Source organism: Pipra filicauda, unplaced genomic scaffold (assembly GCF_003945595.2).
Source record: "Pipra filicauda isolate LSUMZ 115617 unplaced genomic scaffold, ASM394559v2 scaffold93_size3172892_pilon, whole genome shotgun sequence".
Lineage (NCBI taxonomy): Eukaryota > Metazoa > Chordata > Aves > Passeriformes > Pipridae > Pipra > Pipra filicauda.
The window spans coordinates 2559605-2576093 of record NW_024105131.1 but is presented as its reverse complement, the minus strand read 5'-3'; the positions used below and the strand labels follow the sequence as shown (position 1 = coordinate 2576093).

Here is a 16489-nt window from a genome sequence, read left to right as displayed (position 1 = left end):
ACCTCTTGAAGACTTAAGGCAAAGGAACTAAACTTTGAGAAATACAGCACCTCTGAAACAGTTTATGCTTACAGGAGTAAGAAAAGTCAGTTACACACTACAGGACTGTAGCTGAAAAAGAGTTCAAGATTATTTTCTTCATCTAGTTTAACCTTTTCAACTCAAGTTCCAATTTCACGCTATCAGAATGTATTTTATGGCTCTTTCCAGTTCTGGCCACACACAATGATACTTTACAGGATATAACCATCCACTAACAGAAGAGAGGATATTAAAGCAAATAATGCTATAATTATATCTCTGGGAGTAATATATTCTACCACAAGTTTATACCAGGAGGACCCTACAGAATACACCAGACTTTTATGTAATTTTTGGATTACTGCCCCCAACCCAAGCAAGCTAACCTACTAATCTAGTTTCAAGTTTCAGTTATTGATAAGTGACCTTACTCAATGACCTTTCTCTTCTTTTAGCCTATTATCAAATTCATGTCAACCCTTAGCATTACAAATAGTTTGTGGGTAACATAAGAGTTGAGGAACCTAGTAACATTTCTGCAATTCCTAAATTTTTCTTCATGGGTCATGTCCTTCTTCCCTTTCATGTTACTTGCAACTGACTTCACTGCTCTTGAGCAGAACTAAGAGAAGAATCAAATCAGCAAAGTTTTCCTGGGCCAGGAATCAATGGATTAGGATGAATGATTTTCAGCCTTTGCACCACGGTCATAACGTAACTGCAAAAAGTGAAGAGAGCTTTCCAACAATTTTCTTTGTTCACACTACTGCTGGAAAACTATGCAGGATAGACAAACTGGAAAAAAATCAAAATCTACTAGGACTAGGTAAAATCTAAAAAAATCATAATGCATTAGAAAGCCAGTCTACTGGATTCCTCCTTATTTCTTCTTGCAAACTCTGCTGGACCGCAATCCCATATATTTCCCAGTGTTTGATTTCCTTTTCCTTCCTTCCTTCTGACTCCACAAGTCTCAGATTCTTCTACCACCTTAAATTTCCGTAGAATAACACACTCACTGCCAGGAAGGCAGGCATGATAAATCCAGATTTGTTGCTGAGAACAAAAGAGAGTTTATTCAGAGAGAAAATGACAGGGAGAGACCAACTGGTAGGTGTTACCTTTACATTTATAAACCTGAAACTTCAAACTAAGTTCTGCATGCTCATGCACTGAGCTCTATCCAGACAGCACTGAAGAAAGGTTCCTGCCTTGAACAAGCTGCAATTTAGAACACAACAAAGCTTTTCATCATGTGGTCTTCTCACAAAAACCTGCAAAGATTTCTAAAAGATCCTCGGTGAAATGGAGGCTGACTCTCTCCTTTGGGTATACAAGAGAATGGGGATGGGAGTTTTCTCTGAAATGAAAGTTCACTGGGAACTTTGTCTAAAGCCAGGGGTTCATTTTGCAGTGAGATCTCACTTTTAGAGAAAGTAGAGTATAAAGAATCTTGTTTTAACTGTGATGATAAACAGGGTTTGGTCATCCGTCATTTTCTAAAGAAAAAGAACAAACAAATGAAAACACCTAAATTCTAGTTCTTATCAGGAACTAGAGCTCGTCTGAGCTGTCTCCACCTTTCTGGACCTGTACAACTGTCCATTAGGCCTGCCAGACACCAGACAAACCTGCCACTTCAGTTCTTCGTAGTTAAGTAAATAGAGATGTATATTGTAATAAAAAAAAAATCTGTGTCTTAGAGAAGAATAGAGGGCTGTTTCAGACTAAACAAATACCTGACATTATTCTTTACAGCATTAATCTTTTCCAAGACTTTGAAGTTTGACAGTGCTATTTCACAAATCCCTAGGACGCTGCTTTACTGCTAGGTTAGAAACCTGATGTGGAGATGAAGAGGAAAAAAAGGGAAGGATCCCAAAACAGAGAAGAAATATTTTAGTCTGACTGGTGAGTATTTCTATTTCTTGCTGCCATGAATTTTCTGTATCTTGTAAAAACGGAGGGGATATGACAACTTCCAAAACAAGTGGAAACAACTCAATCCCAAATCTCTTGTTAAAAATCACCTTCTCTACTTGACTTTCCAGAGAAATCTTCCACATTTTCAGTGAGTTCAATAAAAGTTTGTATAAAGTGTAAGCTCATTTTTCAAGCTGTGGTTTGTCACCTCTGCATTTCTTAACAAATTTTCTCTTCCTTGTTATTTTCTATGTGGCAGTCTTATGACTTTTTAATTATGTCTTGGCCATCTAGCAGCACTGGCAAAAGGCAAAAGAATTCTTGTTAGAGCAAGTATACTCCCTCTTTCATGTGACATAGAAATGCTTACACTTCATTAACCTTTATTATAAACTAGTCACTGGAAAAGAAAAGTTACTTTGCTAGAATCCACACTATGGTTTCACTCTACAAACCACGAAATGTCAGAATGCTAAATTACAGTGAAATACCGCTCACCTCCTTCTGAACCCGAGATTAATGACACGATGCAGAAGGGAATAGCAGTGCTACTAGAAGCATAACAGGTCACAATCACTTCTAAAATAGCTCATCAAGAACAGGCAGCAAAACATCACAGATGGCTCCCAGAATTAAAGCCCCACTTCTCAACTTACCCATCACTGAGACATCATATTCAACCAGCAGAGTCGCCTCCTGCCCGCATTGTTTGAGAATACTCATAGCTTCAGCATGTGTTGTTCCCAGCAGTCGGATCCCATCAACACTCAGCAGCCTGTCCCCAGGTTTGATTGTGCCCTCTCTGATGGGACATTAAAGGAATGATCTTTGTTAATATAAGAAAAATTGATTTGGAGACAATACCATTTTTAGGCAAAGCAATTCTCTAGAACCCTCCCTGACATCCATCCCTCGTGCCTTAACACTTAACATTTACTTTGACAGTGAGAATGTTCAGAGGGCGCAGTGGAAAGGAAATTGCTTTAATTGGAAAGTCAGTGACTGGAAAACAGCTTACCACATAGCGAAATAATCAAGTCACATTAAATTGCAACTAAGTATAGCGTCTGCTCCAACATATGTTTGCTTTCTGCCTTGTCCACACAACTCTTTTTTCATACATACACAAACATCTCTTCCTCCAATATTTTCTTAATAACAAACATGAGGTGCAAACACGAGTGCAGAAACAGATTGCAAAACATGAATGTCCATTCATTTTCTTTTAAAATATCTCTTACTTGGATAATTCCATTTTTCTTTTCTTCCTACCCGAAAATAATTTGGCTCTAAATTATTACACTGTCTCCTAGGCATATCTCATAATCTATTCAGAATTATAATAGAAAATGAAGTACTAACACTGTCAGCTTAAGAGAATCATGGAGAAAAACAAGGATGATGAAGAGAAGAAAGCCATGGAACAAAAGAGAGGCTCTCTTGAAGCATTTTCTTCTCAATTAACATTTCCAATGTCAAAAATGTCAACATAGGCTACAGAACATCAGTCTGCTTTACAGAAACTGCCCTTTGAGTTTCTTGAGTGTTTTAAGGACATGAGTGCCATTTTTGAAAATATAGTTTGTACACAGAAATAAAGTGATATAAATATAAAATGGTATTACATACAAATATGTCCAAAACAAATCTGTAGACAGAAGTTGTCCAGGCAACGTTATGTGTGAACTCACATGCAGATATGTACAAATATCTTAACAGAATAATGCAACAACACTCACACACAAGACAGTATTATTCTGAATTGCAAGAGAAAAAGATGGTAGTGTTAGAGTATAAAAAGCATAATTAAGAGCTACACCATTTGTCTGAAGGATGCAAAAAAATGTGCTCTGATCTATTGCAGGCATTTGTTCTAATTATTTTGGGTTAATTTTTGAAAGCATTTAATGAGAAAGTCTGATGTGCAAGATTCTAAATTAAAGTTCATACACACCATGGCACGCTGAGCCTCTGTGGTTGCCCATTACTGTTCTTGTTGTTATTACTATTACAACAATTAAAGGCTAAACCATGAATTTCAATGGACTGAGTTTGAATACATCTATTTCACTCCAAATCTTAACTTCTGTCCCAAATAATTCACCTTTCCCCATTTCTCTTTCACATGTACTACAGAGAAAGATGAAGTGTACCTGTCAGCAGGCCCTCCAGGTCTAACACATGTTATTACAACAGGACGAGATTTATTTCTGTCATCATGTGCTCCACCTAGAAAGGAAAAAGTGAGAGAACGTACACCTTCATTTTATGGTTTTTATGAAAGCTCATTTCCAAGAGGCAAACCTAAATCTTGCAGCATGAACCTTTACAGATGGGCTAAAAAGATCAAAAAATGGCCAAACTATTAATATCACCCTCCTCTGAATTTAAACTTAAATAAAATCAACTTACTCTATGTATAGATGAATCTTTAAAAAACATTTCTATGGAGTGATTCTTAATAAATATATATTTTTTTCTTAGAACTTTTACTCTGCAAATCTGATCTCAGTGTGAACACTTACTGTTCTGTAGTGTTTACAGCACAGAGAAAAAGAACACCCTTATTTTATGTATACTCAGAATGAGTGGCCGCTAGTGAATTTATGTATAATTAAAAAAAGGTTTTCCCTGAAGAAACTGATAATGCGTCATTGGGGTACATCATTTAACAGTTCTATATTTTCTTCCGTTCTCTTAAGTCAGTGATAATATTTTAGTTGTACAATTCAGACTATCATCATGATTAATCAGATTTCCTGCCTAATTTATACAAATACTACATGTAACTCTTTTTTAAGAAATATGACCTTTCTGCTGATTTCAGGTAGCAGAAGGTATGTAGCAGAATCTGGTCTTATGTGAAATGAAGTTTATCATGTTTTCTTCAAATAGTTTATTAATTAAGGTTCTTCCATAAACAAAAATTAGAGCAGTTCATAAAAGCAGTACATGAAGGTATGGAAAAGGTAATACTTTGACTTTAAGAAACTTCAAGCCATAAATCCTTACGTATTTCTGAGTATCATAAAAAATTATCACTTTTTTGCTTATTTAGATAATACAAAGGGTTCAAACTCAACAGTAACTCACCTCTTATTACAAATCCAAAAGTGTTCCCCTCTTTATGTAAAGTAACTTCCACAGTTCTAAAGATGAGACTGGATCCTTGTACAGCTAAAAGAAAAACAAATAAAACAAAAAGAATCCAAAACTTAATTATTAGTATTTTTCTAATTATACATGCAGACCTACACCTTTTACAATTGAAGATAGATATTGGGTCATTAAATTCGAAAGACTGAATTACAAAACAGTCAGGCGGAAGACTTGTAATTCAACACAACTCATCCTCTTTTTGAGAGAATGTTGGACCAGATATTTTGCAAAGTGCCAATGGTCTGGGAAAAGAGACATAGATGCATGTAACGGGTGAGGAATTTGAGTCTTACTGTTTAAATTATGGCATAATTTTGCTTTTCTTGTAGTTACAGAAGAGTGCTAGAAAATATGGAAATGCACAGTGAGAAAAAATGGCAAATGAAATTCTTAGAGCTACCTATTAAGCTTGTTATTCAGCTATGAAAACATTTATTTTTATTGCATAAAGCAAAGACAATTGACATTTTGGGGGTGTATCTCTAATATTTCTAATCTCAGATTACTAAATTAAGATGCAAAATGTGTTTTGTATAATAAGGATTTTTCTTTTTCAAAATGTAGCTCCCTCATCACTGGTGAGTGTAAGAATTCTTTGACTTCTAGTCTACTCAGTGTTTTCTCTGTAAGCACTAGAGGAGTGGTGCACAGCTGGATTAGGGGGTGAGAAGCCTAATGCACAGACCAATGCATTTGGGTGTGATAATCCACTTTGTAGAATTTGAAATCACTGCTGTTAAGAGACCAGCAGACAGTTTACTATTAGCTTTTACAGGAAAAACTTTGGCATAGCCTACGAACTCTCTTTTCTGAAGGGAGAAAGACAGTGGGCAAAATTACACACACTCACACTTCCTACCTTCCAGTCAAATACTGCAAACAGCACAACACACGAAGTTAAAAAAACCACCAAACCAACCCATCTCTATAAAATACATGCTCTGTGAGTAGCAGAACTAATGAAAACTTATGTTATTTAATGTTTTTGCCTGCAATAACCAGAGTTTCCCCGTCAGGACACCCTGAAGGGAAAACGGACGCCACAAGCTACCCTGCATGTGCTGCCAGCCATGAAAGGTGCCAGAAGAGTGGTGCCCCCTCAGCACTGTATGCCTCTCTCTCTGAGGACTCCCCTACTCAGGGACTTGCTCAAGTGTCTATTTCCAGGACATGTACTGTAATGTACTTTTTTTAAAGCTTTTCAATCCCAGTAAAAAAGTTACTGCAGGGACCCAGGAGAACCACCCAGTGAAATCACATAAATCTCATTTCCTTAAGAAAGCAGGTGAAATATGGCCCTTCAGAGCACTGCTCTGTGTTGCAGTAATTCCTGCTACAGCTTGAAGATCAGGATTGTGTTACTGAGTCCATGTGGTTGTTTCCTTTTCAGCTAGAAACACTTTACTGACTGAAAAGGACCGAATTATGGGGAGGAGTAGACAACTCTTGCCTTCATTCCTATCAACAGGAAGCGGCCTCGCGTGTAGCTCAAGATGAATCCGTGCTTCTTGCTCTGTTTGCTGTGCCTGAGTCTAACCTTCACTGAGGACAGACAAAATCTACAGTTCAGCAGCAAGGATTGGCATGTAGCATCCTTCCACTAGGGCAACAGCCACTCAGGTGGCTGTCCTTCCACCCCAGCCTCAGCCTGGTACTGGAAAGAAGTCCTTAACCCTTACCAACAGCAAAAGACAGGTGTGAGACACGTACTCCTGTTTTAAACACTGAGGTGGCTCGTGCTGAAACTAGCTGCTGTGACCATTTGTAGGCATGGGAAGAAGCACTAGGGAGAGGGAGATTACCAGTGCTAAACCAAATTTAATCCATCATTATTAAATGACTGACATTACCCCATGCTGAAACCATGATAGTCCTTTCTCTGAGGAGGCAACCATGAGAACAACAGTAGAATTTCATTATGTATGGGGGCCAGGAAGGAGGTGCCAGGACTTCACCACACGACTTACCAGAAACCTTCTGTGTGTAACGAAAGCATTGTGTCTAGCCTGTTCATTAGAAGTTAATGGAAACAACTAGACTGCTAATTATCTCCATTATCTACGCTTGTATGAAGACATCGGAAATTCCAAGGACTTAAAAAAAAGTTATAATTTCTACTGTAATTTAGCATGTCAAAATCCTGTTTCAGTGGACAAGAGTGGCACATATGCTAAAAGGGGATGAAACAAAAGAAAGCCCACTTGAATAAATGCAAACCAATTAATGCTGGTAAAACAAATACATCTGCAGCAAAGTAACTCAGAACTCGGCTAACTTCATTAACTCAGATTCTGTGTTTTAGAACATGAAGTTCTGTTACCACAAGCAAACACTAAATAGAGAACATTCAAAGCATATTAAGATGGTTGTCAGGAGGTCCTAAAAACCACCAAGTATGTAATTAGACTAACCCTCCAGCTGCTGGAAAGTTGTGGGGAGGTCATCATCTTCTAAATACTGAAGAGAGTGATGGATTTTTTGGCTTCTATTACAATGAAACTCTTTATTTAAGGGAGCATGAACTTCCTAGTTGACTCCAGATTTTTCTGGCCAAACACCAGCAAACCACATCTTCTCCCCTCTAGTGAGCAGCATGAAGGAGCACACACCCTTTTAAAGGTGTGACTGATGCAGCTCCTTGGTGCCAGGAAGCCACCTGACACTCACTCCTTCACTTTAGGTCCCGGGTTTCCAACTCTCTGTTTCTCTAGCTTTCACTTCATTCCTGATAGACTCGATTCGCACTGATTTTCTCCTATAGACACAGTTATAGACATAAGCACATAAGAAAGAGCAAAGGAGAGGCAAGGAAAACATTCAGTAGCATTCTGTGACTTTAGCGTCAGCATAAATTTATATTTTGAAGAAAATCCTGCTCAGTGAAAGCTCTTGTTTCAGTCACACAGTTCTTGCAAGTTTATGTATCCTCATGGCCTACCCCTCTGGGTCTTCTGCTCTAGAAACGAAATGTTGCCTGAAAGTGACATCAGAAAAGACTGAAAAGTCCCAAAGGATGTTGTTTATCTGGGAGAGAGGAAGGGTGCTGCAAGTGAAGAGACACAAGGAAAAGGCAGAGGCAGAACTAGCAGATATTCACTAGTCTCATGTTAGAAGATCTTACTGTAACAAGAAGGATTTTCTTGCCACAGAATCCACCCAAACTGATTTCCAGTATTCAAAATTGCAAACAAGCAAACAAAAAAAATAAAATAGTGGAGATTGACAACTCTGCTCTGTCATTGGTGGGATTCATGCTTTTAAAACATCTGAAAGCATCCCCCTGTACTGCCATTTCTTTTCTACTGCTTCAACACACTGCAATAAGCCACAGAAAAAAATAAAAATAGAACATAAAAACCCAATCATTACCAAAATGGCTGTCATCAACCATGCCCATCTCACTGCTGACAACATCTGCTATTCTGCATAGGTTTCAGTTTGCTCTGCGATTACTTACAGACTGGAGGCAGCTCATACTCCACTTCTAACACAACCCTTTCACCAACATTCTTGAGCAGGCTGATGATCTCATCGTGGCGAAATTTGGTCAGGTTGATTCCATTCACAGATTTGATGTAGTCGCCTACATCCAGCTGGTCACTCCTAGGGAAAAGTATATATTCCTTTTGTTAAAGACAGATCTTCTGGACCAAACTAAATCCTTTAAAAGTACTGTTTAGTGACGGTACAAAATACTTTTTCCATTAATCTGGATTAAAATAGGTTGAACTTTCTAACAGAAAGCGGCATTTTAAGATCATAATCTAATCTATCTTGTTAAATACTAAAAGAAGAACATTGTTGCATTATTAATTTCTGATGTACAAAACCAGCTATACAATAAAGGAGTTGGATGATGGGACTGGTTTGGACACAGGATCTGGGAAGTCATCTTCTTCATGTCCCTATCTTTCTCTCTCTCTCTTTGGAAAGTGTCCAAAACAGTGGTTGCCTTTGCAGTTAACATCACAGCTACACGACACAGGCCACAGCCCAAAAGCATATGTTCTGCTTGGTTACTTGGAGTGCTTCAGCTCAGCCTTTATATTTCAACTTGTCTCACTCATGAATAACAGCTTTTTCTTTCCACTGTAGTAGCAACCAAGGTAGCTATGAATTTAGAGCCTTTTTAATCTTAAAACCAGCTGATGAACAGTTAAAAAAAATAAATAAATTACGGTAGGACTACCCTTAGTTTTTCCATTTTATTTTTTCCCCACAGTACGTTATGCTACTTCTCTCAAATTTTTGTTCAAGGACAAAAAACCAGAGAAATAAAACATATATAATTTAGAATAAATATCATTAGTCTCATGATGACTTCCAAATATCTCATTGGTATTTCTAGTTTTTATCGAAGTAGCCTTGAGCAAAGAGGAGGACCAGCTGTTGCCATTTCCCTATGAGGTTCTCCAGTGTGATGGGCTGCCATTATAGATGCATCCAGTCACATATTTTTTAGTGACCTTTCTGATGTGGTACATATTTTCGAAGCAATCACATCTTATAATGCATTTTGTGGCTTGAGATGTGGTTACCTAGCAGCGATTCCTCCTTGGCGAAGGTTAGATACTCTTGGTTTCCCATCCTTGTCAATACCCCCCGATACTGTAAGCCCTAGGGTGGTGCCTTCTTTTTTCATTAATTCAACTATTGTTGAGCCCTTGAATTCCTCTGTTGAAAGAAAATTATTGACATTATTAAGATTTAAGTAATAGCACAGATGTAGCCTTTCTCATATGTCATCTAGTTCCCTAGAAAATCGTTCTGTGTTAATAAGAAATAACATGTACATCTGGAGATTCTTTATGTTACAATTCACAAGTACTGTGCGCAAAGGTCTGCATACAGATAAATCTTGAGACATATGATCTGTAAAAGGTTATTAAAAACCATACCAATATGCTGGTATCCTATATAGAGCCAATAAATACAAAGGCTGGCAATGCTTATAACTAAGGTACTTGTTTCGCATTTTAAGAAGGCTATCTTTTCTCATTTTCTGCTCTCTCCCTCTGACCTCTGTGTTTTATAAAGTACTTCAACTGAATAAACAGAAGGGTAAAAGATGCAAAGATATAACAAAACTATAATTTTAGATTCAGACTCATTTTGAGGCCCCTAGTAGGTGTCAGTGTTAATAAAAACGATTGAACATAGCAAGAATCCAGACAGAAATATATCAGATCTTAACAGTTTTATTCCTTATTCTTACACATATATAGTTCCACTGTAACTCTCTGCAATCTCTGCAGAACAGGTACAAAGTAGGTGAAGGGTTTTCATAGTTGTAAGTATATATAAAATTTCCATCACATGCTGTCTGAGACACCCTCTTCTGCAGTTTCTCCATTTAGCATAATTGGAAAATGCTAAGTTAATCCCACAGACATCAACAAATGCAGGTCACCTGCAATAAAAAGCCTCAAACTTTCAAAAAGAGATGCCTTTATCGTACATGGATGGATAAGATAATCTACATATGCACAGTTCCAGCAGGACTGCAACTGTTTGGAAAGCCACGAGGCAATCATACCTCATATCCACTGTTTTCAGTCAGAGGAGACCCATTAAAACCACCAGCTGCTCAGGTATTCTGGAAAAATGCACAAAATCCTAAAGATCCATTAAAATTCTAGAAGGTTCATTCATCTTTCTGGCCCTTTTCAGTATCAACATGCAGCTTTCAGGTGAATTGGTCAGTTAAAAATATCATATATGCATTGTAAATAAACAGTATGCCTGCACCGCACTAGAAGTTTGCTGTGCTGGCATAAGATTTAAAGACTAAAATCCACCCAAAAAACAAGCGAGTTCCTTGTATATATTCAAATGTTCTTCAGTAAGATCTAGAAGTAGCACTATACAAACACCAGCAAGGTTCTTCCAAGATCTTTTCACATGACTGACAAGATGACCTAATACATTTTCACCTTTATATGAAGAATGGCTACTCAGAACAAGAATTGCCAAACCTACCACCATTGCCTCTGTATTTGAGGAAATGGTGGCAGACAGAGGAAAGCATTCAGAAGAGCCTCCAGTCCTGGTGGACAGTCCTGTAATCCTCGGTAGTACTTTTAATGGAGTTAACTACTGAATCTTTTTCCAATGTAGAATCATGCCATGCAATGTTCCTGCTCCTTTCCAGGTGGCTGTCAGGCCATTTCCATTCTAGCTGATGATGATCCCACTTCAGTTATTCACATTTTTATCATTATACAGCATGATTTAAGTGCTTGGGTAAGAATTCTTCTATGCTTATAAAGCTTCTATTAAGACAAAATTCTGCAGTGTATTCAGTCAGCAGCATGGGTTGTCAGAAGTAGACAGCAGCATAGTTACCTGGTGCATTCTTCAACTTGGCTGACACCAAACCACCATTTGGGTACCATTTGGAAGCTGTTGAGATTCCACAATGTTTACTCACATCTGGCCTTCTTAACAGTTCAGAAAGAACAGATGTGATTACCTGCATCTGAACATGCAGACATGTTACATAGCTGTAGAGAGGCCAAAATGCTGCTTTCAGTTTTATAAAAACCTGTAAGTATTCATAAGGATCACAAGAGTTAGACATGGTACTTATTGAAACCAAAATTACTGTATATTTGCACCCATGATGCAACCTGACGAGCTTTGCTACTGAGTGACACATGTTTATTCAGAGTTTATTCAATCGTGAGATCTGGAATCAAAAGGAGAATTCTCCTCTCACTCCATCTCCCAGATGGAATCCTTCCTTTTCACTTCTCAGTAGTGCAATCTGGTTCTCAGGAACCATCTAAGATTTTATTTTTTTTAATGAATATTTTGCCAGAATGTGTATATGGAACATCAACAATGCATTGCACATGCCTAATCTTTTGCCACAGCACAATACTGTCATGTGCTTTGATCTTTTATATAGGTTCTGAGTTTTCAATCCAATTCTGGGAAATACTATGCTGCCTGAAGTGACATGTGGAACAGATGATCCATGCAGTATTTTAAGCTGGCTAACAGTTTTACAATTCCCTTCAACTACTGATATGGAAAGTGATGACCAGGTTCCTTCCTGCTTACCATTCTGACAAATTTCTGTATACCTCTGCCAAAAGAACAGCGACTTCTAGACACTTTTCCTTGGTAGGCAGAAAGGAAAGATGCACCAACACTGCAAGGGAGGTGTGGTGTGAAAGGCTCATTGCTAACTGACAGATAAGGTCATCTAAGCATGCACAGTAGTTTCATTAGGTTTGTTGCTCCGAAGGATTTTGTAGCTTTTGTTGTACATAATCATATCAGGAAGAAATCAAACTACTTAAGCTGGTTTTGTTTATAAGAGACTGTTATCCCTGGAAGGGCTCTGAACCAGGTCCATTTGATACCCCTCTCTCTCTGGTTTTTATCTTTGCTTTCTTAAATCGCACATGATTACTGTTCTTATAATACTATATATTACATGTTTACTCATCTGCATTGCTTTGGCATTATTATTACAGACTAATCCCACTGGAGTATTATTGAAATGCCCAATATCAGAACAACCCTGGGACTTCATTACCAATCCAACATGCAACTGCATCAAGGTCAGTCTCTATTCTCTAGTTAAGACAATCCTATGTTACTCTTTGTGGGTTAAAAATCAAACTACTTCATGTATCACCTCACTCACAATTCATTATTTATGCCAACCAGCAAACTCCTAATTAGTTAGAAGATTCTAGAGTATGTTCTTTCCTACATGTACTCCCACATTGCTAATAATATTAGCATAGCTAGCATTAGAAAGGAAAGCAAAGAAGTTATTTCCAGATTTCTTATAATTTACAAGCTCACACTGGGACCTGCCTTCCCTTGGCTTGGGGAGGGTTTCAGGACTGCCCCAGGACTTGCACTGCTTCCTGCAGCTGCAGGGGCAATCCCAGGCACACAGCTGTCTATGCTGCACCAGTCACCCTACAGCTCTCCTGGCATCCACCCACCTTCAGCATGGGGTTCAGGAATCCCACTGAATACTGGAGATGGCTTGGCAAGGGGAGTGCAAAGATGCATACTTGTACACACACACATATTTGCACACACAGGCAGGCATAAGATGAAAAAGAAAGGTTCTGCTCTAAAGAGCTTCCTTTAAATTTCCAGTTCTGAAAGGTGAAGCACACGCTGCAACTGAATTCTAAAGAAAACATTACACTGCTGCTGTTTTCTAAATTCTCGGTCCAGATGCTTCTCTTAGGTTTGCTGTTGCAATATCATAACTGCATGTGCCTGACTTGCAGCCAGGTCAGCTGGTGTAGTAATACTATGACCTGCTCTGCAATCTGGCAGACTATAGGGATAGTCAACGTAGCACAAGAAAGCTTTAAAGATAAGTAGATGCTCAAATTCAAGCCTGGGTAAAACTTATTGTGAGAAGATGAATACATGGAACAACTTGCAGGTAAGTAAAATCCAAGAAACACCATGATTGATTTTTCTTCAAGAATAATAGTATAATAATAAAGCTTCTAGTATTTCATACATCAGTAGACTTTTTGTCATTTTCTACTTTTTGATGTATATAAAAAATATCTTTTAATGAATAAAAAGCATGGAAAATTAATTCTAATGAGATATATGAACCTGGAATATATTCACTTCTTCAAAAAGAAAATGAAACACTAGATGACAGAAGAGATCTTTTCACAGACAAATATTTGAAAGTTGAGAGAACTCTTAATCCAAAGTTTTATTATTTATTTTCTACATTACTACAATTTTATTTCTTAATTTATATATTAAAGTAAAACTGAAAAATATTTGCCTTCCTTCCAGATACTGAGTCCCTTCTGTGAAAATTTCATTTTAAAATCCAAGAAAATGCCTAAAATCTACACAGGTCAAGTGCTTACTTCTATCCTCCACCTAGTGAATAAGACTGTTCAGTGCAGCTGGAACAGGCCATAAATGAAACTTAACCTAAAAGTAAAAAAATACTTGCTGTTATCGATATTTTCCTACCAAACCCATACTTAATCAATAAATAAGTAATTGGTAAGTCTCTTGAAAATACAGTCAGTGCTCTCCTTGAATGAATTTTCCCCTGTATGTCAGCAGAAATTCTGCAGCGAAAACACTTTGCTTTTCATCCTAGTAGGCATCTCATGGTTTAATAAAAAAATCACATTAAGTCAATTCTTAAGAAAGAGATAGCAGTTTGTTATACTGGAGACATCACACCTACTCCATGCTTCAAGTCCTGCAGGTTGCATATTTCTCTTAGTATGACAAGACAGATGTCAGGAGATGATGAATGCACCATTCCTTGTTGCCCTTTTCCTGACGGGCTGTCGCTAACTTCTAAAACACCTAAATTTCTATTAAAAACAGGTAACCCCCCCCCCCATAGGTGAAGAGAGTCTGATCGCAGCCTATGCTGTTCTGTATTCTCCAGGCTGTGGAGGGACAATCCCCAAACCAGTCCTAGTTTGGAACCCAGCAATCCACAGTGGAAGACAAACGAGTCTGAAGAGCAGCAGAGCACATCTGAAAGGCACGACATACTGCAGTTACCAATGGGACCGTAAATTTAAAACACTGTCAATGCAGGTTGTCTTGGGTCGGCAGACAGGTTAACCTGTATAAATGTACAGGTGAAATGCTGTACCATTTTCAGTGAAAGCAGAGGAGGTTGGTAAGGCTCAGACACTTGCGGAAAACTGCCTCAAATAGACTCGGTTTATACCAACAGCTGTTCTGATTGTGTACAGGGCATGAGATGATACTTTTTTCTTTTTTTTTTTCCTATAAGCTATAAGAGTATCTACAAGATGACTTTGCTACTGCAGAAATATTATCTGAAAAACAAATATCTTCCACTAGTGCTTATAAACTGGAAAAAATCTGCTGCCTGGTCTAGGTATGACACAGAAAAGCAAATAATGATATTTTATGATCCATCACAGGCTGTGATATACAGGACATGATCACATAACTCACTGAAAAGACCAGGCCCGCAGGACAAAGAAGCACAGTTCACACCTGGGTTCATTGGTTTCCTGCCTAAAAAGAGCTTAGCTCTTGTGCTATTTGGTTTGGGGTACATTTTTCATATTTGAAGGCACAGAAATGGATACCTTGGCAGACAACTCTCTCTAAATCCCAACCGAGGCATTCAACAGAGGTGGTCTTCAATTTAACATCAAACATAAGCATTATATTTGAAATTCTGTTTCTAACTAAAAGATCAGAAATTAATATAAATATCAGAAACCTGAAATCAAATAACCACCAACTGAAAGCCAGTTGCAGACAAAAAAAAGTCTCTTCATTCTTAATGACAAGAACCTCACCAATTTCTTAGCAGAAGAATATTGGAAAAAATACCTGATATATGACACAGTTACCAAAGCACACTATACTAACTCCAGTAATTACATTTCAGGAGTGAAACAGTGACTGGAGTTAAACCATTATTACCTTCTCAGGGCTTAACATTTCCATCCTACAGCCTACAGTGCAGTCCCAGTGCTTCTCCAGCAGCAGCACAGCCATGCTACCAATGGCACATATTCAAGATACAACATTCTGCTAGTGTCTGAACCCACTGCTCACAGACAGGAATAACAGTAAACATTTGCCAGAAAATGAAAAAATGGATGGCATGGAATAATATGGCATGGTGTAAAATCAGTTTTCACACAGAAGCAGCTTCACACAGAAAAGATAAGAATGATCTCTGTACAGCCAACTTACAAGGGATAGCTTCATAGGAGGATGCAAAAAACATTGCTTTGAACTTAGAGGGAAAAGTGGTCCATGGCAGCAGCTGTGTAAGAAACAGAGAGGTTTCTCCTGGCTAACTGTGGCAGACACGCAGACTAAAGTAGGAGCTGGATAGCCACTTGTCTAGACGTTTTTCCAAACCAAACAAGTGCTGGTGAGGGAACAACACCTTTTTGGTCTTCTGGATATCCTGCTTGTAGAAATTCCATAATGAGAGACAGTTTTTAAGCATGGGGGGGGGGGTTGTTTTGTTTTGTTTGCTTTTATTTGCAACTGAGTTGCACAATAATGCCAGAAAACAAACCGAGAACACATGTTGATACTCAAAATCCTCCCACACATTCCAAGTACTAGCAGCCTAAAATTATTCATGCCATTACTTTGACACTCAAAGAGATCAATTTAAGATAGAGATGATGGCATCTGATTCTTCTAAGTGGGGTTATTAGGAATTTTTGCCAGTCAACACTTCTGAATTTTTTTCTCTGTACTTTGTTTTTTTCCCCTACATCAAGGACTGGAAGTGTCAGGCTAAACATAGTCATAACAGTAACAAGTCATTCCCTCTCTATATTTTCTTGAGATAGCTGGTGACAGGGCTTATGGAGGAACAAAGTGAATACAACTACTAAGGAAA

The 16489-nt window shown here is 38.0% G+C and overlaps 1 protein-coding gene across 10 annotated transcripts in view; it reads right to left on the bottom strand.

Annotated features, from left to right (window-relative positions):
• The window catches only part of GRIP1 (glutamate receptor interacting protein 1), a 321129-nt gene that overhangs the window by 73858 nt on the left and 230782 nt on the right, over positions 1 to 16489 (bottom strand). For all 10 annotated transcript variants that reach the window (XM_027741465.2, XM_027741471.2, XM_027741469.2 and 7 more), the window contains exons 3-7: positions 9642 to 9777; positions 8561 to 8706; positions 5038 to 5121; positions 4098 to 4173; positions 2601 to 2746 (exon numbers count right to left, since the gene is read on the bottom strand). In XM_027741465.2, coding sequence (XP_027597266.1) covers positions 2601 to 2746; positions 4098 to 4173; positions 5038 to 5121; positions 8561 to 8706; positions 9642 to 9777 — 588 coding nt within the window. The remainder of the gene's footprint in view (positions 1 to 2600; positions 2747 to 4097; positions 4174 to 5037; positions 5122 to 8560; positions 8707 to 9641; positions 9778 to 16489) is intronic.